Below are 23,277 nucleotides of genomic sequence, written 5' to 3'. Positions count from 1 at the left end.
CCATATTCTATTTTTAAGCACTTGTGATGCCATTTCCTGATACAGACTGTCTTAGAATCTGTTGCTTTTATGCATATCACAGCTATTTATATGTTTCAAAACATGACCTTAGGCAGGTAGTCTCTGCTGGAAACTGTTCCCAAAAGAGCCAAAATAAATTATTTCTGTGGATGATAAATAGACACAAAGCAGCAACGCAGTCTTTACTATTGCCTTTCATCACATTAACAAAGGACAGGGAACGGAATTTGTCAGTGTGTCCTCATGCTTTGAATTCATATAGATTTGATACAGACAAATACACAGGCAAATTTTGCAAGCAACAACTAACACACACATTTGCTGAAAATTGGACCTTTAAATTTAGGTTAGACATAAGTCATTGCTTTCTTGCATTTCCCTTGTTGTTTCTGTTCTATTCCGAGTCGTTCTGGGTACTGGTGCTCCAATTTGGAGTAACCTGTATCATTTTCCATTTCAGCCATCACTGCTACAGCAATCAAAATGATCAGATACTCTTCCCTTTCCAAACTTTCCTAAAGGGTCTTTGGCCCATCACCACCTCATAAATAGCCAATGTAAAAAAATAGAAATAAAACAATCCACATGGACCTTTTTATAATGTTGAAATACGTACCGGCTACATTTCCAACACTGCTGGATTAAAAAGATTTATATCAGTGTGCTTACTAAACTTCATCCTCCATATCGGAGTTACTAACTCACGATATTAAATCAGAAACACTGGCTGTAAAGCATTTCTAAAATAAATGCATTGTCTACATAAAAGGTATTACATTCGTTCCTCCATCTGCCTCTTGTAATTTTCTATTTAAATGCACACATCTAACGGTTTCTCATCTGAAAACATTTTGCAGCATTACATTTTTTCTGCTTTTATTTATTGTCATAAGGGCTGCAATGTTGGTATGGTAGTTTTGTATGAAAATGCTAGTTCTGCATTACTTAATGGTGGAGGAAGAATATCCACAACTAGGCCTACATTAACAACACTTCCATACGTGACTTCAATCCAATACTTTGTCAAATATCTCTTAACTCTGTACATTATTGGTTTTCTTTAAAAGCTTGACACATTATTAGATTTGTAATTTAAGATGGTGTGAATGCAATATAAACGTGCACGATTATTGCATTAAAAATACTTTAATAAACAGCATTTGCATGGTTTAAGCATATCTCTTATAGCAGCTATATTGCTGAATGTATCTAGAAATTAAGTGTTTAAATGTATCTGTGGTTCTGAAAAACTATTTTGAGAAAATTACCACATGTAAAGTTTGATTAACTTGTAGTATATTTACCAAACACACTGGGTTCATGTATCTCTTCACAACTGAGAGTCTAGATGTAACGAAATACTACATGTTTCAAAATGGGACAAGTGTTCTCTCCAAGAAATAACTGGAAATCACGATATAGATGGAATACAGTACGACTGAAGAACGTTTGATCCGGTAGTAATCAGACATTACAAACGGATAAGCCCTGTAGAAAAGTTCTGTACGCAGTAAATACTGATGTATGACTACTGTACATTTGTTTTATTTTGTAAACCAACCCCACGCCGTGTGCAAAACAAACATACACTGCCGAGCAAAAAAAAATAAATACACAAATAAACACATGCTTAAAAGGTAAAGTATTAACTAAGGCATGTCAAAAAGCGTTGTATCAATATAGTATCCATAACAAGTTACATGTCCAAACCTGTTACTTGCTGTGCAGTCGTATTATCATGAGCAGTTTCAAAATTATCATCATCTCTTAAGGAATCTTTAAACTGAATTTCTCGAGCTCCAGGATAGCTTCTGTTGAAAACAATCGCTCTCAAAGTTCGGGTACTTTTACCCGTAAATGACAACAAATAATCCATTTTTTAAACTTTTGACACATGCCTTTCTACAGCAGTGAAACAAATCACAATTCTTAAATACGTGTATACTAGATAGTCGCCATGTTTCAAACAAAATACCAGTGAAGTAAACTCTAGCTAATATAATAACACCGCAAGTTTAAACAGGAACTGAGAAGCGTCAACAACTGCGAGAAACTTAATATTTTAAACGGGCAATGACACTACTTTCACAATTTGCTACGCGTTAAACCAGACATTGGAACAGTTTATCATTGACGCCTCTTAAAAGGGCAATGGCTAGAGTGCTTGTCACTTCTCTTGTGATTTAAATGTACTAACTAGATAGATCATTGTACGGTTAAAATAGTAGTTGCCATATCCGAACTCGTTTTTGCAAAAGTTTGCATTTTTTAAATGTATTCGATTTGATTTTGAATAAGTTTGGATTTAGACGTGACTCGATTAATTTTGCTAATTTCCTAATATTCTGTTTGAAAAGAGGAGCAGGTAAATGTGGCAAAATTCTTAACACAGTAATTTGTTAAGATAATTGTGGTGCGCTGTTCAATAAGGACCGACAGCAATACATTGCAAAGCGTTTTGTGAGCATTAAATACAAATATTGATTATGCTTGTATTTTATTTTATTTTATTAAATGGTTAAATACACTTTAAAACTATATAACACTGTAGCAATGTTTAGAAAATGATATCTGGTGTTACTGTATTACACAGTTTGCTATTCATTACAAATATGTTAATATGTATAGTGTGTTTAAAAGAGGAAGGACCTGAAAGAAATCAAGGCACACCGCTCAAGTGACTTTTAGCACCAGGTAACTGGCGTAGCACATGGTATGACGTGATTGATAGTAAATTGCGTCCATTCTATCTTTTATGCCATTCTATACTATAGTCTAGAGAAAACGTTAGGTTACTTACCATAACCCTGTTTCACTGAAAGAGAAGACAACCACCAATGACATTACACATGGGATATGCCTACCCATTGCGTAGGTATCGCTGAGCTCAAACAGACAGACAAAGAGCTGGTCAGATTGACGCAGAGCTCTTGTCCTGTGCAGGCCTGCACTGAGCACTTGTGCGCCGAGATACCTCAGTACCAAGGGCTGTGCGTGCACCATGGTACCGAAGCACCAGGGGGGCTGCTACACAAATGTGCCTACCCACATCCGCGCGGTCACACACACCTGGTCAGCACATAGCGTGCACCAGAGGGACACAAGGGCTGAAGCTGCAGTGGGCAAATTAAAGCAGACAGCAAAAACACGGTAGAAAGATAGTACAGGGGAAAGCACACTGTTGGTTTACAAGGACCGACTTACTGAGGTGGGCGGGCCTACGCAGCTGGCGAGGTCTACTCAACAACGCGGATGCAGCAAGGCCTAGCCCCATGGAGGAGAGCACGACTGGAAGAGTCATTCAATAGCGGGAATACAGCAAGGCCTAGCCCTGTGGAGGAACTGTGTAGAAATAAACAGAAGAAATAAACAACCACTCGTGGGTGACTGCACAGGCAGTCGCTCACACATGACAGACAGATAACAAAGAGCGGTCTACCACGACTTTTCAAAGTCATTGATTCTGGGAAAGTGGCAAGCCAGCGTTCAGCACGAATGCACGGGAAATACAATCGACTCAATTTGACTCAAAAAGCTCTTTTCTATCAACTCGCTCAGCTCAACAAAGAGGCCTTACAGTATCCTCTTGAGAAGGAAAAATAGAAATGGCTTCCTTGGGATGACAGGTTTATCCCCACGGTGGGCGGGACGAATGCTTCATCCCAGGAAGGGGCCTATCAGCAGCTCTGGTATAGAGAGCTCAGCAATACCTATCCAATGGGCAGGCATATCCCATATGTGATGTCATTGGTGGTCATCTTCGAACTGAAAGGGAACTGATTTATGACTAACTTAAAGTCATCCGCAATGGAGACGCAAAATTTCAAGAAGCCATCATGACATTTTGCCAGTAAAGCCCCGTAGAAGCATATGTCCAAGCCCTAAACTAGTTGAGTAGCTGTTGCACCTCTAGAGAGTACAGCAGCCACATATACAGAATTTTCTAACAAGAAAATCAAAATTTCCAATTTTACTCTAAAAATCGGGACAAATGACGTCCCAACAGTACCTTGATCGGGACATGGGACAAATCTCTTAATAATTGGGAGGGTCCTGGTTATCAGGACGTTTGGTCACCCTAACTGTGAATCAAATTTAAAACCAATCTGTTTTTTTCAATATGACATTCTGTATTGAAAGTTCAGTTCTATTAGACAACAAGCACTAAACAAAGACTCAGTTGAGAGGAGGCCATCAAGATGCTCAGATATATAGTGTTGAATTTAAATCAAGGGAAATAATGTTAAAACTTTACAATACATTAGTAAGACCTCATCTAGAGTACTGTGTTCAGTTCTGGTCACCTTGCTAAAAAAAGGATATTGCTGCTCTAGAAAGAGTGCAAAGAAGAGCAATCAGAATGATTCCAGGTTTAAAAGGCATGGCATACGCAGACAGGCTAAAATAATTTAATCTATTAAGTCTTGAACAAAGACTACGTGGTGATCTGATTCAAGCATTTCAAATTCTAAAAGGTACTGACAATGTCGACCCAGGGGTCTTTTTCGACCTGAAAAAGGAAACAAGGACCAAGGGTCACAAATGGAGATTAGATAAAGGGGCATTCATAACAGAAAATTTGAAACACTTATTTAGAGAATCGTGAGGGTCTGGAAGCAACTCCCCAGTAATGTTGTTGAAGCTGACACCCTGGGGTCCGTCAAGAAGCTGCTTGATGAGAGTCTAGGATCAATAAGCTACTAACAACCAAATGAGCAAGATGGGCTGAATGGCCTCCTCTCATTTGTAAACGTTCTTATGTTCTTCTTATGTTCTTGCATAGTTTTGCCCAGGATCTTGCCTTTTGGGTCAGCAGGAGCTGTCCTTGTTGAGGTGACAACTTATCAGTCAGAGGTCATTAAAGAGACAGAGCATTGCTGCAATGGTTATAGTGGGGAAGAGTAATAAGACTAAAAATCACCTATAAGCACAGCTTTTTAATATATAAAAATGATTAGGGATTTGCCTCCGATGTAAACTGAACCAGTAACACGTTATGTTTTTATTTATTTATTATTAAAAACTCCTTTGTATGCAATATGTACTTGTAGGCAGAACTCAGCATTAACAAACAAAATACATATTATAATATTAAAAAACAACAGCACAATGAATTAAATAAAAAATTTAAAAAAACAGGCTCATGCATAACAGATATTTTAAATACCATCTCGTTTAAACCTGCCAAATCACTTTTTTGTGGTTTTCAAGTTCCCTTTTTTTTTGTTTAAAAGGAAAATGAGACTGTTAAAGTTATACATATACAAAAAAGATTGCCTAACTTGATCAATAGCAGTTGTAGTTTTGCAACAGTTGAATTTGTGCAACTCACACCTTAGAAGTTTTGGCCATATTCATAAAGAGAGTTGTTTAAAGAATGTTCTAGACTGAAGTTTAATGCATACAAACATTGAATCCCCCAAAACAAACTTGTATATAACTTGTGATTTACAGCTTTGTGAATGACAATTGGTTCTAAAATAAAATGTAAGCTTGACCTTTATAAAACAGAATCAAATTCAATGTCAATATTACTATAAGGTTTTATACTTTATGTTCTAAGGGATAAGGCTGTTAGAATAACAATTAATCAAATCAGTTAGATAGGGCAACGTGCAGTAAGCTCTTAAGGCCTTTTAAAACCATCTCCACCAATTTACTACACGTACTGTATAAACAGAGCCAGCAAGTATTTTTGTAGCACAACAAACAAAGCAAGCAAGGTTATTTTTAAAAAAAAAATTATTCACAGATTAGAAATAGTTTCGGGTCCTATTGATCAGTTATCTAATGAATAGGTAGCAGAATTAATTCAACTATACGACAAGAAATCCAGAACATTGATACTCAAAACTATGTAAAATATCCGAATGCTTATATATATTGTTACGATCATGTTAAGTTACCTGTACATTACAAAATGAATGTGCTAACTTATCTGTACCTGCATTTGCCATGACAGTTCACTATCAATGTACATATAAAAAGTATGTCTCTTCTGAGATACCCAGGTTGATAATATTTTCATTTTGAAACAATAGGTGTATTTACATGCACCGCTGTTTAGATTAATTTTTAGACCACACTGTTTATGTAGGAGTTGAACAATGTGTAAATGCAGACAACTTGTCACCTTCTCTATTTGTGAATTTTAATAACAGTTTATAAACATAGCTGGGTTTTTCCAGCAATACAAAAATTGACTTGATCATATGTACCAGTTCACTAGACAGTGCTGGCTTATTAAAAAAAAAACATTTGGTTCTCCATTTCGGGTAACTAGTTGCATAAAATGGTTACACTAGTCAAAACAACTGGCCTTAATCTAGTCACTTATACAAGTTTGCCATTTGCATAGAAAGTTAGACTGACTAGTCTAAACCTAAAATGTAACTTCCAGACACATTTTGGCTTCATATCATATGCTTTTTTTCTAGGAAAATTAGAAAAATCAGGTGAAAGTTTACTCTGACACTGAGGTAATTGGAAGGTTACATTAACCGAGGCATAGAATAATAAATTCTTGCTAAAAGTCAAAACTGTAGTGTTCTAGAGGTGCTACAGCAGGCAAAAGCACTAACACAGAGAAAAAGGCATATTTGGAGTAATACTGGAGTAATTGCAATAAGAACAACTTGGGATAATCACAAACAAAGGTAAAGGATCAATTAAAAAAATCTTTTGAAGCAACTTAATCTGTAAAACTTTCATATGTACAGTGCAACTTCTGGGACCATCAGTATGCAAAGGTGCTTTATTAAATATAACAGAATAGTACATTTTGCTTCATTCAATTATGCTGTCTTATTAGTTCATTCCAGTGTTAGCAATGTTAGATGGAGGAGGGTGATGCTGGGACGCCAGAATCACTGTTGAGCACCCTTGAGGTATCGTGGGCTAGTCAACGAAACACCGAGGATGGAAGGTGCCCATTTGAAAACCCCAGAGATGTACCCTACTTAGCTCAATCGAGACAGTTGTCATGCTGATGCGCTGGGGAGACCGCACTGGGTTGATCCCCGGAGCCAGCATCGCAGCCATTGTGTGTGCTGATGCGCTAGGGAGGCAAAATGAGCTGATCCCTGGAGCCAGCATTACACTTCAGCAATCAACACCAGACAAGGATATCTACATCATCAGATGGAAAACAACGCAAATGAATGGAGATGCAGATGGATCATATTAGTTTACTGCAAAGCGATGTCTTAGTTGGTGCTTATCTTGGTGACAGTCGAGTTCAAATCAGCATGAAGTTCAACATCTACTCTCATGTAATGGAAATCTTCAGCCTGTCTCTCCTTTTAAATCTATACCTCAAAACATGTCAAAATGTGGTAGTGTATTGTACATTCTTGGTGGAAAAATTACCAAGCCTATGATATCTACCTCGTAGCTGCCTCATAGCTGATTAAACTGTAATAGCAGAACATATTTCTGTCAGGTAGCATTAAGTAAAAAACGCATGCTGGTATATCTGACAAATTGAAACCAAGTCATGCAAATTAGGGGCTTTTTTTAACAGTCGATACCAGATACCTTTTCTAAAAACAAAATATTTGTTATACCATATGCTTTAAGGAGTAGTGCACCACAAAGACAGAAATGAACATAACGGAAGCTCTATTGCTTTTCACCTTTCAATTTCAGCAGACTCTTCATATCTACTGTATTACATGGCCGAAGGGAAACTTGTCAAGACAGACAGAAGAACAATGTGTTGGTTGTTTAGTAGGCAAAATAAGGCAACATAAGTAGCTGTGTTCCTTTTATAGGTTTATATACATTATTTTCACTTCTATTAGAAAGGCAAAACAACCAAAAAGTTGACATGGTTAGCAGGGTTTGGATTGGAAAATCATAGGTCCAAAACTTCAATAAAGGCAAACCAATCTAGAGACAATCCTAAAACTAGTATCGACATTTCTAGTATATGGAGGAGAACTAGGTTTGTTTATATTTTGGTTTAACCCCTATTGCAAGTGGGTAACATGGACAGACAGGTAAGTTTCTAAATGTATAGACAGTATACCAATTCTGTAACCAGATTCAATTTAATAAGTGCTTCTCTTTATATACTGTAATCCATAGCGTATCTGCCCATCACACATCTACCCTAATCGTTTATCTGCCATGATCAAGCTCTTCATTAGCATCATCCAAGTGTACAGCATTAATGCAAATTGGCTACAGGTGAGCGAAAGTTGAGCTTACAATTCAAAGGTTTTTTTTTTTTTTTTCGTAAACCTATGAATTTTGTGACTGTGTAAATTACCTGACACTAATGTAAGTGTATACAGCACTTTGGCAGGGCAGGAGCCCTGCAGATGAAAATGTTTTTTTGTGTAAATATATACTGTACATAACATGCAATTATTGCAATTAATTAATCAAGTACCTGATACACCTGGGAGAACGTGTCTGGCTGCTGTGTGTGATTACCAGGTGTGGAATCTAATCAGCAGGTAGGTGTGTTCCAGCAGGGTGTCAAGTATAAAAAGGTTCAATTTATTCACCTTAGGGCTGCTGCAAAACCAAAGGCAATTGGGCTAAAGCTGAAATTCGCCAAAGTGTGTGTGTGTGTGTGTGTGTGTGTGTGTGTGTGTGTGTGTGTGTGTGTGTGTGTGTGTGTGTGTGTGTGTGTGTGTGAGAGAGAGAGAGAGAGAGAGAGAGAGAGAACCAGAACCAGTTGAATACCGAAGACTGAGTAAGCAAGTCAAAACCACCGACAGCCAGGTGAGTAGCCAGAGTTCCTTTATTATTGAATACAGAAAATTAGTTCAGAGATTATAGATCCCACCAAAGTTTTCGTACACAGTTGCATGTACTCCGTGCTCTACTATTTTTGGTAGTATCACGTGAGCTGTTCAGTGTGTTGATATGTAAATAAATCCTGTTCACTGCGGAGCGTATCAACTTCAGCCTCCGTCTCGATCTCCTGCCTGTCACTCAGCAGCGAATGCACGCACCCACACAGCAGAAGACTACCCTGTCACAAAGATTAATAATATAAAAAGCTGAATCTCAAAACAATTGTGTGAATATAGTAATTGTTGCAGTTGTGTATAATGGCATCTAAAACAGGATTCATTTATCCGAATTTTTACATATCCACCCTTGCTCTGATCCCACCGCAGTCTGATACGAGACGGACTACTGTATACAACACCTCCACTACTGCATAGCCCTGCTATTGGGGATATGCACCCCCACAAAGGGGTAATAAACATGTATATGAAAGTACAGACAAGCAGTTTAGATTTTTAGTAGTAGTTTAGTTTGTTTAAAATCGATGCAGACATGCATACCAGTAAACCAGACTTCACCCAGATCTTTTTGCCATGAGCCAAGTGTGGTGATGTAATCCAGACGGGAGAAAGAATGTAGCTGTAAAACAGCATATCAGAAGCCTTGCTGAGAAATGGCTTCCTCTGTGCACTGGTTACAGCACATGCACAGTTATATAACAGAGAAAGGGAAAAGAAACAAAGCATCAGAAAAATCTCCCTCTCCCCTGGCAATCTTTAATTAGCAGTCCGGAATCCGCTAATATAAATGCAGGAAAATTGTTTATTGAGCCAGCACTGATGTAGCTAATGGTCATTCAATCAAGCTTTTATCATGCAATCATTTCTTGTTTCATTTAATTTGTTTTGCTATCAATTAATTACAATTATTGAACTGGAAATAGTTTCACAGTTCAAATCAGAAACAAATATGCTGGCAAGAGAACTGGATGGGAGCAGCTGAAACCCTCACGATAAACCTTTTGCTTGTTACTATGTTGCAATCTATGCTGTAACCAGATGTTCTTGTGTCATAATACTTTTGTTTAACAGTCTTTGTTCATATGCTAAGGTTTCTAAAAATGTAATCCTTCCTGAAAGCCTTTTCAGTTTTGAGTTTGTGGTATGTTTTAATACAAAAACAAGTAAAGCCCACGTAGAGGTCTATGTAGAGGCAGCCACTTTCCAAGCAATGTTACCAAAATCTAAGGTTTAAGGGTAGCTACAAACAACCTGTTTCAGGTTTATTTGGACACATTTTTGTTGCACCAGCAGATGTGCTTTTATTAAAGATCCAGCTCAGCTAAACATGTCTGTAAAGAGCCAGAATGTTCTGTTCTTCAATAGTTACCCATTTCTTACATCACAGGACTGGTTTGTAATCAGTGTACAATTAACTTGCCAGGAGAATTCAGGACGCTGACTGAAATGGGCCAATGTAGTTTCAGACCCACTGCTAATGATATTTCTGGGAGAACGTGTTGGATTATTTAAAGTAGAAGACCATGAGAAAATTTATGAACAACACAACACCATTTGGCCCATCTAAACCTGTCCAGTTCTAGGAATTGATTAATCTCAGAACTTTGTCAAGTTGGGTATGTTGGATTTAAGCTACTGAGTGATCCTGTATTGTTACATACAATGGCCGGGTTGCCATACAACTTGGAAATTCATCACTCTCTCCACAGTCATTATTTATGTGACGTAGCAGGCACATACCACACACTATAGGATGTGCATGTCTAAAACATTGTACCACTTTATTATTATTATTATTATTATTATTTTATTTAGCTGATGCCTTTATCCAAGGCAACTTACAGAGACTATGGTGTGTGAACTATGCATTAGCTTCAGAGTCACTTACAACAATGTCTCACCTGTAAGACAGAGCACAAGGAGGTTAAGTGACTTGCTGACGGTCATACAGTGACTCAGTGAGTGAGCTGGGATTTGAACCGAGGACCTCCTGGTTACAAGCCCTTTTCTTTAACCACAGGACCACACAGCCTTTAAGGGGTGGGGGGGGGGGGGGGGTCATTAGATAGCTAATTGCTTTAGCCTAGATTGTTCTGCTCCCCTTAGCAAGAAGATGCAATTCACTGTACACTAGCTTAAGTACCATCTTTCACCTAAAAAGTCACATTTGTACCAAAACATTATTAAATTAGCGTTGCTGTATTATTGCTGCTGTCTACACTAGGCTTGAGCAAATTCATTAAGCAAGATTTGTTTTAAAGTATGAATTTGTTAAAAAAGACAAATACAGTTCTTAAAATCAGCTTGCTGCAAGACTAATATACTATATAATGAAGTTGTCAGATTTGCACACTCTTTTTATTTATATACCGTATTCGAATTAACGGTGCCCTCAAATTAACGGCGCCCTCAAATTAACGCCTGACTAAGATATCAGCTTTTTAGACGCCGCCCTCAAATAAACGCCGCTCTCAATAGAGAAACGTAAAGGTATTTTTTTCTACCCCTGTTCAAAAAATAAAGAAAGAAACATGCAACTCTGGCAATGTACATGTGACTCCCTGTGACAGAAATACAATGAACCTTGGTTGTAAATCTCCCTCCCGACCTGTGAGGGCGCTAAGCAAAGACAGAGTTTTTTGGACAGACTGGCTTGACAGTTCTTTCCCCAGGCCAGGAAGTCGGTCAGTCTGGAAAAAGGCTGTTAGTCTAAATGGTAGTTGGCAGTCCTTTGTGCTTCAGTAGGGTTCTGTCATTGGAACAGTATCTGTCTCTGTACCTGAGCATTCACATCAACTGCACTACAAGCACAGTACAATAGGGTGACAGTTTCATTTCAGTTTAATTTCTGGCTATATTATGAAGACCATAGCTCTACAGACAACATGCCAGCTATAAGAATGGAAGAAATGTTTGCATCTACCTCTTATCCTCTAGCATGTCCTGAGTATTAGGAATGCTCCTACACCTATATTCATACATATTACTACCATGTCAATAGAAAACTAGGCAGATCTATATTTTCAAATTGTTGCAGGCTGAAGGGCTCCCGAGTGGTGCATCTGATAAAAGCACTCCATGTGGAGTGCAAGATCCACCCTGTAGTCTGGAGGTTGCTGGTTCAAGTCCAGGCTATTCCACTGCCAACTGTGGATGGGAGATCCCAGGGGGTGGCGCGCAATTGGCCGAGTGCTGTCTGGGGTGGGGGGCACAGCTTAGGTCAGACAGCGTGCCCTTGGCTTACCGAACACCAGCAATGCCTGTGGACTGGCCAGGTGCCTGCTGGCTTGCCTATAAGCTGCCCAGAGCTGCATTGTCCACCAATGCTGTAGGTCTGGGTTGGCCACATGGCAGGCCTGCAGATTGAAAAGAAGTGGTCAGCTGACGGCACATGCTTCAGAGGACAGTGTGTCTTCATCAGCGCAGTAGCGGGGTAAAAATGGGGTCAAATCATTTGGCAACTATTACATTTTTAAAAAATGTGAGTCGTAGTAGGAGTGTCCCCATGTGTATTCTGCAACTATGGGGTCTGAAACACATTGTGTCAGTAATAAATGCACTACTACAGCCATTTTCACAAAGGCTACTGAATTATTTCACTTTGGTAAATTGTGTATATTTCCTTGACTGAGGATAAACAGCAATTAACATTCATATACTTCTGTACAAGCTGGTTATTTGTTGCCACACCCCAAATAAATAATAGTAATGAAATAACTACATTTTAGGGCACATGAATAAATGCTATCACGTGACCTACAAACCTGGACGTGTAAAATGCATCTGCTCTGAGTGACACAACTGGAGTCAGAGCCCCCATTTATTTGGGGTGTGGCAACAAATAACCAGCTGCAATTTGTACGGAAATATGTGAATGTTAATTTTTGGTAATAGTAACGATTAGAATGCGCTGCTCAGTCCAGGATTCTGATTTCTTACGGCACTGAACACAACTGAAACCAAGATCACTTCAAGGTAACCTAGTTAAACCTAGAAGCTTCTCATTGTAACGACTGTACTATACCAAGAAAAAAGAACAATGCAATAAACTTTTCTGCCTTTCTGATTTATAACACAGTATAACATATATGTTATATAGAGTAAGAGCAGATATGTAAAAAGGCGGATAAATGAATCCTGTTTTAAATACTATTATATACATAGCTGTAACAATTATTATTGCACAGACCCAGCCAACTGGGGGCTCAGAAGAACTGTTGCTGTGTTGTACGCATTGTGTGTATTAAAGTGGTATGCATGCAAGTGTGTATGTGCAGTCGGGAGTGAATGGGGTTAGTTAGATTGCACGGCTGTGTGTGTGAGTGGTGGGGGAGGAGCATTTAAACAAGTGTGTGTGACAGTTTTTTGAGTGAGAGACAGTATCTGCCTACAGTGTGAGACTGGAAGCCAGCAACAGTTGTTTGTGATCAATAAACAAAAGTCTGAATGACACTCACCTTGTCAGCTGGCGCCGCAAAGAAAAGGGACGGTGGTACATTATATTCACACAATTATTGTTTTGAGATTCAGCTTTTACTAGGGAGCTCCCCTAAGTTCCTTGTTTAGAAAGATACAGGGTATTAATGTTTGTGACAGAGTAGCCGTGCGGATGCGTTCACTTGCTGCTGAGTGACAGTCAAGAGATCAACACGGAGGTTGACGTTGATACGCCCTGCAGGCGAACAGGATTTATTTACATATCAACACACTAAACAGCTCAAATGACTAGGGCTGCAACGAAGGGAACATTTTGACCTTCAAAGGTTCGGAACACATTACCGAAAGTCACCTTTGCTCTTGTGGCTCGCCCTCTTCCTTCCTTCTACATGGTGCCCAATGGGGGTAATGGCCCAATGGTTGTCGGGGCCCATCTCTCGGCTGGCTGTATTAACGCTGGATAGTGGTGGTTCTCTTCCTCTCTATTCTTACTTGTCAGTTCGCTTGTCGTCTCCCTCTCCCCCTCCTTGTGTCATTCCTGCTGCTCTTATCCTCTCAAGGTCGTTACAATAGAGTACGTGAATGACGTCTGCCGAACTTTCGAAGGTTTAAAATAATCTTCGAATCCCTGCCTAGCAAACGAACCTTCGAACCTTCGGACACAGCCCTACACCTGACATTACCCGCAACGGCAGCGCATGGAGCGCATACAACAACACCGTGTACGAAAACTTTGGTGGAAGCTACAATCTCTGAACTAATCGTCTCTGTTCAATAATAAACTAACGTTGCAGAAGAGATTGATCATGGCGGATAAAATACGGCTAGGGCGGATATGTGACAGGCAGATATGTGACGGACTAATGTATAAGATTGAGAAAATTACGAAGATCCTTATCCTGTTATAGCTTTGTGCAGGAAGACCCGTCTCGTGATTACCAGGCTTTTCATTTCAATGACAACCACTTAAAATAACTCTCCAAATCCAACTAGTTTCAGATGAGGCACAAAAGGTACCACCTAAACGCATGAGTATTGCTATTGCGCTGCCGTTCACTACAATACTGCAGCTGCACTGCAGAAATTAAAAATGATCTTCAAGAACAGTGTATATTTTGTTGAGTCTGTCGGAGCATTACCGTCATATTTAACCAAGAAATTAACAAATCTTCCGTTGTAGGTTTTATCAGTGTTTTTCAACCAGGGGGGTACTGCCCCCAAAGGGGTGTTCTGAAGCCAAAGGGGGTTTTTTACATCCAAGAGGGCGGGAGGGGGGCATTTTAGCTGAAAAAGGGAGAGTTGTGTTTTCTTATTTAAAATTAAGGAAACTTATTTTAAAATGTTGATTAACTACTTACACACAATGTGCCAGTGAGGTACTCACTGACGTTTGCACTATAAGATTGTGCATACATCAAGTCAGAAATGTGTGTTGCTACGCCACAACGTCACTGCCATTTGTGCTATCTGGGCTTGTCAAGCAACTGTAATGGTCCAATTAGAAAAAAGCAGCCGTTCATTGTGCCTGTTGCCATGTTACGGTTCACGGCTGAATTTCTCAGTTTATTCTTATTGTTATTTAGTGATATGCATTTGAGGAGATTTTTGGAATCGGTTCTGAACAAATATACAAACAAATAGACTGCAAAAACTGGAGATACACAAAATATGTTTTGCAAAGAAAACATTTTCACACTGTACATATAAGATATGATTCGGAAACTATGCTTCTTTTGTGATGTTCCGACAATATTCTGCAATCTATGAAATTGCCCTGTATAATTAAAGTTAAAAAAATAATCAATAATCTTTGTGTTATATGTGTTAATATGTGTTAATATGTGTTAATGTTGGTATGTATAGTCATTGGTACATGGGATATAAATGGGTCTGTGTAACATGAGTGAATTAAAATATATTTGTATTTAGGCATAGGACTGCACATCACTCCACGTGCATATTAAAAAGTACATAGTGTGTGGACACGGGTGTGTACTAATTTAATTCCAATTGAATGATTGATTAGCAATCGAGTCTCGGTACAGCTGCATAAAAGCAGCATGTTTCACTCACTCTGGGTTGTGTGTGTTCAGTGAGTGGAAAACAGGTGTGGAGAGGAGAAAGTAAAAAGTAAATTAAATTAAATTCAAGCATATAATTGCTATTTCATGCTGCAAGGACCAGCATGATACTTGTGTGTTTGTTCGGACTCACCGTGTTTGTTTGTCTGTTCGTCCGTTGTTTGTTTAATATTAATCCGTTTTGTTTGTCTATTTATTTTGGCCTCAATTGCCATGTCTGTTTTTTGTTTAAATCTTTTATTTGTTGCACTCAATAAACGCACTGAGCGCCACAGCATCTCAGTTTCCACCTCAGTACTGCTTTTCTCTGTGTACTCCTTTCTGGCCTGATGTCACCTACAGCCAGCCTGTTCACAATGTGAGATTGAATTATTCTCCAGGTAATTAAAAAAGAAATAAAAACTTTAAAAAACCTGTTATTGCTGTAATAAATATTTTGAAGACCCTTTTTCTCTAAGAGTGAATGTGTCAATTATAGTTATCAAATGTATTTGACAGAAATGATTTTTTTTAATAATCAGTTTTACTAAAAACATAATAGTACTCACTCGAACCGGTTCATCGGTTCCAAAGCAGGAACCAGGTATCCGATTTCAAAGGAACCGGTTCACACATCTCTATTGCTAGCCACACCATGGCGCAAGCAAAGAAGATATGTCAGCAATATTCCATAATAGCAAACATTTTATGTATGTATCTACATGTTGATTACACCAGTGACTGGGATTTAATTGTTTTTGTTTTATGAATTATTGCTCTGTAATTCTCTGAACTAGTCACTGGTACAATTCTCTGAATGTAATAAATAACTGATGTTAATTAAACGGTACTGTTAATCAGCAATCTTTTTTTTTTTTTCTGTGGCATGGAGCAATGACTAAACTCAGCTGATCCTTAAGGGGTGTTGTTACGAGAAAGGTTGAGAAACACTGGTCTATATTGTTTTTACTCCATGTGCTGTACACAGTATCTTAATATCTTAATTTGTTTCCAGTACTGTGGTACTGTCCACTAGGGGGAGTACTCTTACAGAGCTTGCATTTATTTAGCCATTTAGAACATAAGAATATAAGAAAGTTTACAAATGAGAGGAGGCCATTTGGCCCATCTTGCTCGTTTGGTTGTTAGTAGCTTATTGATCCCAGATCTCATCAAGCAGCTTCTTGAAGGATCCCAGGGTGTCAGCTTCAACAACAATAGTGGGGAGTTGATTCCAGACCCTCACAATTCTCTGTGTAAAAAAGTGTCTCCTATTTTCTGTTCTGAATGCCCCTTTTTCTAAACTCCATTTGTGACCCCTGGTCCTTGTTTCTTTTTTCAGGCTGAAAAAGTCCCTTGGGTCGACACTGTCAATACCTTTTAGAATTTTGAATGCTTGAATTAGGTCGCCACGTAGTCTTCTTTGTTCAAGACTGAACAGATTCAATTCTTTTAGCCTGTCTGCATATGACATGCCTTTTAAGCCCGGAATAATTCTGGTCGCTCTTCTTTGCACTCTTTCTAGAGCAGCAATATCCTTTTTGTAGCGAGGTGACCAGAACTGAACACAGTACTCTAGATGAGGTCTTACTAATGCATTGTAAAGTTTTAACATTATTTCCCTTGATTTAAATTCAGCACTTTTTCACAAAGTATCCGAGCATCTTGCTGGCCTTTTTTATAGCTGCCCCACATTGTCTAGATGAAGACATTACTGAGTCAACAAAAACTCCTAGGTCTTTTTCATAGAGTCCTTCTTTAATTTCAGTATCTCCCATATGATATTTATAATGCACATTTTTATTTCCTGCGTGCACTATCTTACACTTCTCTCTATTAAATGTCATTTGCCATGTGTCTGCCCAGTTATGAATCTTGTCTAGATCATTTTAAATAACCTTTGTTGCTGCAACAGTGTTTGCCACTCCTCCTATTTTTGTGTCGTCTGCAAATTTAACAAGTTTGATTACTATACCAGAATCTAAATCATGTAGATTAGGAATAGCAGAGGACCTTATACCGATCCCTGAGGTACTCCACTGGTTACCACACTCCATTCTGAGGTTTCTCCTTTAATCGGTACTTTCTGTTTTCTACATGTTAACCACTCCTTAATCCATGTACATGTGTTTCCTTGAATGCCTACTGCGTTCAGTTTGAGAATTATTCTTTTATCCGGGACTTTGTCAAAAGTTTTCTGGAAATCTAAATAAACCATGTCATATGCTTTGCAATTACCCATTAGTGATGTTGCATCCTCAAAAAAATCAAGCAGGTTAGTTAGACATGATCTCCTTTTCCTAAAACCATGTTGTCTGTCTCCCAAGATACTGTTACCATATAGGTAATTTTCCATTTTGGATCTTATTATAATTTCCATAAGTTTGCATATAATAGAAGTCAGGCTTATTGGTCTGTAGTTACCCGATTCAGTTTTGTTTCCCTTTTTGTGGATCGGTATTATGTTTGCAATCTTCTAGTCTGTCGGTACAAACCCTGTGTTAAGAGACCGTTGCATGATCTTGGTTAACAGTTTGTAAATAACTTCTTTCATTTCTTTGAGTACTATTGGGAGGATCATATCCGGCCCAGGGGATTTGTTTATTTTAAGAGCTCCTAGTCCCTTTAACACTTCTGCCTCAGTTATGCTAAAGTTATTTAAAACTGGATATGAACTGGTTGACATGTGGGGCATGTTGTCCGTATCCTCCTTTGTAAAAACTTGTGAAGAGTAATAATTTCATATATTTGCTATTTTTTTTTTCTTCATCTATGATTTTGTCATTTGTATCTCTTAGACATTTAGCTTCCTCTTTGAATGTTCTCTTGCTGTTGTAATATTGGAAAAACATTTTGGAATTGGTTTTAGCCCCCTTAGCAATGTTCATTTCTATTTCTCTCTTGGTCTTTCTAACTTCCTTTTTGACTTGCGTTTGCAGTTTCGTGTACTCTTTCTGTGTACTTTGTTTTTGGTCCCTTTTTAATGCTCTGTAAAGTGCCTTTTTTCGCTGAATATTTTTTTAAATGATCTATTAAACCATTTTGGCAATTTAGCTTTACATTTAGATTTGTCTACTTAGGGATGTAATTGTTTTGTGCCTATAGTGCTACATTTTTGAAGAACAGCCATCCTGTTTCTGTGGATGTTTTCTCTATTTTACTCCAATCTACTTTTGTTAGTCTCTGTTTCATACCTTCACAGTTTGCTTTTCTAAAATTGTAAACCTTAGCTTTAGTCATTACTTTTGGGGTTTTAAAAAGCACTTCAAATGAGACCATGTTGTGGTCTGAGTTTGCCAGTGGTTCTCTGACCTCTGTTTTAGTTATTCTGTCTTCGTTATTTGAAAAGACTAAATCAAGGCATGCCTCCCCTCTAGTCGGTGCCTTGACAAATTGTGTTAGGAAGCAGTCATTTGTCATTTCCACCATTTCTATTTCATCCTTCGTGCTACCCACCGGGTTTTTCCATTTTATATGGGGGAAGTTGAAATCCCCCATTAGTATGGCTTCTCCCTTGCTACACGCATTTCTAATGTCATTGTATAACAGATTATTTTGCTCACTGTCTGAATCTGGCGGTCTATAGCATGCTTCTATTATTATGCCCTTTGAATTTTTGTCTGTTATTCTGACCCATATTGATTCGGCTTTATTTTCTTTTTCCAGGTTTAACACCTGGGCTTCAAGACTGTTTTCTCCAAGTAGATCGATTCCCTTTTTATTAAATGCAGTCCGTCCCGTCTATACAGATAGTCCTTGTTGTAGAATGTGGTCCAATAATCAAGATATGAAGCCTTCCCGTGTGCACCACATCTTCAGCCATGCGTTTAGATTAATTATTTCCAGCTGTCCATATGGTCCTTTGCAAGGTGCCGGCAGTATACCAGAATATACCACAGTTTTGGTCTTGTCTTTTAATTTCCTTCCTAGCTCTCTGAATTTGTTTTGCAGGGATTTTGGTCTGTCTCTTCCAATGTTGTTTGTACCAATGTGGACCACTACTATCGGGTCATCTCCTGTTCGTTCTAGGAGCCTGCCCACGTTCTCAGTGATGTGCGTGACAGAGGCTCCTGGAAGGCAGCACACTGTTGTAGTAAGGGGGTCCAAACTGTGAACTGAACTTGCTGTGTTTCTCAATATGGAGTCCCCAACAATCATGACCTCCCTTCTTTTTGCTGTCTGGTTACCACTGTTTATAGGGTCCTGGATGTTGTTCCTTACGTTCTCTCGATGTTGGTTTTGCCCCTATAAAATTCTGAAGTGGCTCAAATTTGTTGGCTGTTTTGATTTCTGGTGGTTGTGTTTGACGAAGTTTCTTTTTTTCCCTGCTTCTGCCTACCTCAACCCAGCTGTTCTGACCTTCTATCTCCCTGGTGGCTTTCAGTCTGTTAGGGGTGGTACAGACTTCCATGAATTGTGGGTGTGCCAGCTCCTCAAGATCCTGTTGCTGTCTCATTTCTTCCAGCTCCATTTCTAGCACACTTACTACTTTATGCAAGTCCTGGATCGTGCGGCACTTTACGCACACTTGGTTTAGCTCTGCTGGGTTTTCTCGGATTTCCCACATCATGCAGGTGTTACAGATTACTGGCTTGAAGACCATGTTAATTTTTTTTTTTGAAGTTTAGTTTCTATTGCAGCTGTCAACCTGCTTTCAAACTGCATCTAAACTGCTCTGCACTTTTCCAAGCCTGTTCTCCCACGCTGTCGCTTCCATTCGCTGTCGCTGGGAAAACGGCCTCATTTGTAGCTGCGTTGTTCTGTTGTGCTGTTGGCTCCTCCCCTTCTCCGTGTCTCAGAACGGCACTGAATTTGAATCAGCTGCTCCAAGTTTCAGCTTGTTTGTTATCAGAAAAACACACAGCTGTTTGACTTTGACCTGCAGTGTTTTCTCAATGTCCTGTGTTTTCTGATTAAAGCAATTAAAGATGTAATTTCTCCTTACTGCTTCTAAACTGCTCTGCACTTTTCCACACGTGTACTTCTCCCACGCTGTCGCTTCCACTCGCTGTCGCTGGGAAGACTTCTTATTTATAGACTTCTTATTTCCTCAAAGCAATACGCTTCAATGGAGGATGTTTTGGGCCAACCAGACAAACTAGGTAATGTCTGTGTATTACACGATATCCTAACTTTGGAAAGCACATGCCAGTGGTTCAGTGAAATACATAAGCTACCATGTTAGCAGGGGTATGTCTGAATACTGTTAAACATGACGCCTTGCATGGATTTGTGACAGGGTACTGTGTCACATGCATGGGTAACCGCAGATAGGCAACACAGGGAGACATGGAGGAGGCACGAAGGATTTATTGACACAAAACAGAAAGTAAATAAACAGGTCATGTGACACTACCAGCGATGGTAACGCACAGAGGACACATACAGTAAACTGTAAAAAATGCAAAATAAAAGACTGTACAAAAACTACAAATAAAAGGTGCCTGCTCCAGGAACCTGCTACACTAGGTAACCCAATGTGCAGGACAATCGCCATGCTACACCATCCAACAGAATTTTTTTTTTTAAACAGGTTGCTTTAACAGATACCCTTGGATAACATGCAAACCAAAGCCATAAAATACATCCTGTATAAACTGTCCTGTGTACGACTTGTACGTGTAACAGGTGCAATTTGAATTTGCACTGTTCCTTTAAAATCTGTATAGCTAGTTCAATAGTGCCTCGTTTGAGGTCAAGGGTAAGACCCCATCTGCGCAGGAGCAAGTCACTCCGGGCTTGCTTCTTACAGGTGAGGCTGTGTGTTTGAGGTGCTCTGATTTATAATATTATCATTTCGATTTTTACACATATTTTGTTAAACTATCTGATCGGTATATATATATATATGTTTGTTATAAGATACACATATAGAGCATTATGTGGTATGAAAAAAATGTTAAAATAATTTTTGTATGCTGAGTGCGGTGAAACGTGGTTAGCACGTGTTAATATTGTGTACACTAGAAACGTAAATGTGATTGTTTTTTTGGTATTACACTTATTTTATTTAAAGTGACTCCGGGATTGCTTCTTACAGACCCGACGCTGCACGTGCAGATCAATAAAAGCTGTTGATTTATGAAATGTCGTCCTGTCTGCCTTACGTGAGTGGAAATCAGCGCACACGAAAAGAGCGGGAAAAAAGAGTTTCAACGCATAGTACTGTTTGCAAAGAAGGGGTTACATATGCAACCAAGGCCATAGAAAATGGTGACTGTTGGCATTGAAATCATCTTTATAAGGCCAGGGCATTTTTAAATACACCTTTTTTAAGCACCTTTAAGCTGACAGAAGAAAAAAGAACTCAATAAAAGAACGAGTAAAAACACTGTTTATGAGAGGAGTTCACATTGAAAAGAAAAGGGGAAAAAAAGCAATGTAATGCAGTCCTCTCTTCCATCATGCAGCAAATAGACACACATCTCAATTCTACATGGAGACCTGCAAATGACTGATTACTATTACAAACTCTGTCCTAAAAGTTACATAACTGTTAACAATGCCTGGCTTATTTAATTTGATCAATAATCACACTTTCTGTAATTACCCATTTCATATTTACATTTTCTTTTACATTTTCTTTATTGCACGTCCTGTAAAACTTTAACACATCTTAGTAAAAGAAAGTGGAAAATACAGCACACTGAGCCATATCAAACTCTTCAATTGACTCCTTTTTGCAAAGAAAAAAAAACAAGTCAGTGTTAGAAAATGAGAAACAACTTGAGCATACTGTACAAACAATATCTTCAACTCAAATATCTTGAGACTGCTGTACAAACAATATCTTCAACTCAAATATCTTGAGACTGCTGTACAAAAATTATTTTAAACTCAAATATCTTGAAATACTCATGGTCCTAGTTCTAGTTGTAAAATGAACTGGTGGTTTTCTGCTTTCAGAAAATAGATGTTCATTTAAGACTAAATTATGCACCATGTTCAGATAGACCTTGATTTTTCTATCACAAAATTGATTCTTAAACCACATTGGACACACTACCTGTGTAACATGTTGTAACACTTCTTACACTGCCCCACTCCTGTACTGCAATGTTGTAATTAAGCAGACTTTTGAATGCTGGTACACTGAAGGCTGAAAACAAACTCCACACAGATAATCTTAGTACAAGTATAGTAGCATCTACACACATTAGATAAAGACAACAATCACAGATTACAGGATTATTAACAGCATATTAACAAAACAAGAGAGAGCGAGAGAGAGAGAGAGAGAGAGAGAGAGAGAGAGAGAGAGAGAGCGAGAAAGCTCTCAGAAGAACAAACAGCATTTGTACACAAACTACACACACTAGAACTAACCACCTAAGACTATCAGTTACCTCTAGACACTCCTATAACACTGCAAGAGATCAAAGAACAGCTCAATGAAATACAGCCAGGGAAATCCTGTGGGACAGACATGATCCTAAATGAGATGCTGAAATACAGCACTCCCAGACTACAGCAAGCATTGATAAAAATATTCTATTTAGTTTTCCAACCTGGACACTTTCCAAAAATATGGTTTGAAGGTCTCTTCACACCAAAATACAAGAGTGATCAGTTAGACCCAAAAAATTACAGAGGTGTTTGTGTCAGTAGCAACAAATTATATTGTGCCATCATAAACAAAAAAATAGTACAGTTCCTTAAAGATAAAGACAAATTACATAAAAGTCAAATAGGATTCCTGCCAAACCACAGAACTATAGACCATATTTACACCTTAAACCGTCCTATAGACAAACACTAAAAATGGTAAGATATTTACTTGCTTTATAGATTTTTGCAAATGCTTTTGATTCTATCTGGCACCCAGGTCTGATATTGAAACTGTTGCAGAATGAAATAGGAAGAAAGTATATGGCCAGATCAAGAAGATGTACTCCAGCATTGTCTGCAGGGTCAAAATCAAGGGCAAAAGAAAGAATGCTTTCAGACAAAACATAGGTGTGAGACAGGGCTGCTGCCTGAGCCCAGTCCTCTTT

At 38.6% G+C, this 23,277-nt stretch overlaps 1 protein-coding gene across 4 annotated transcripts in view; it reads right to left on the bottom strand.

Annotated features, from left to right (window-relative positions):
* oxr1a (oxidation resistance 1a) overlaps positions 1-23,277 on the bottom strand; it is a 179,839-nt gene that overhangs the window by 53,670 nt on the left and 102,892 nt on the right. The window contains exon 1 of one of the 4 annotated variants that reach the window (XM_041245625.1): positions 1,732-2,043. The exons of the other annotated variants lie outside the window; for them this stretch is intronic. Within the exon in view, the coding sequence (XP_041101559.1) occupies positions 1,732-1,897 (166 nt within the window). The 5' untranslated portion in view covers positions 1,898-2,043. Of the gene's footprint in view, positions 1-1,731; positions 2,044-23,277 lie in introns of those variants that run through there. 4 annotated transcript variants of the gene reach the window in all.

This window comes from Polyodon spathula, chromosome 3 (assembly GCF_017654505.1).
Source record: "Polyodon spathula isolate WHYD16114869_AA chromosome 3, ASM1765450v1, whole genome shotgun sequence".
Classification (NCBI taxonomy): Eukaryota; Metazoa; Chordata; class Actinopteri; order Acipenseriformes; family Polyodontidae; genus Polyodon; species Polyodon spathula.
This window is presented reverse-complemented; position numbering and strand designations above follow the sequence as displayed.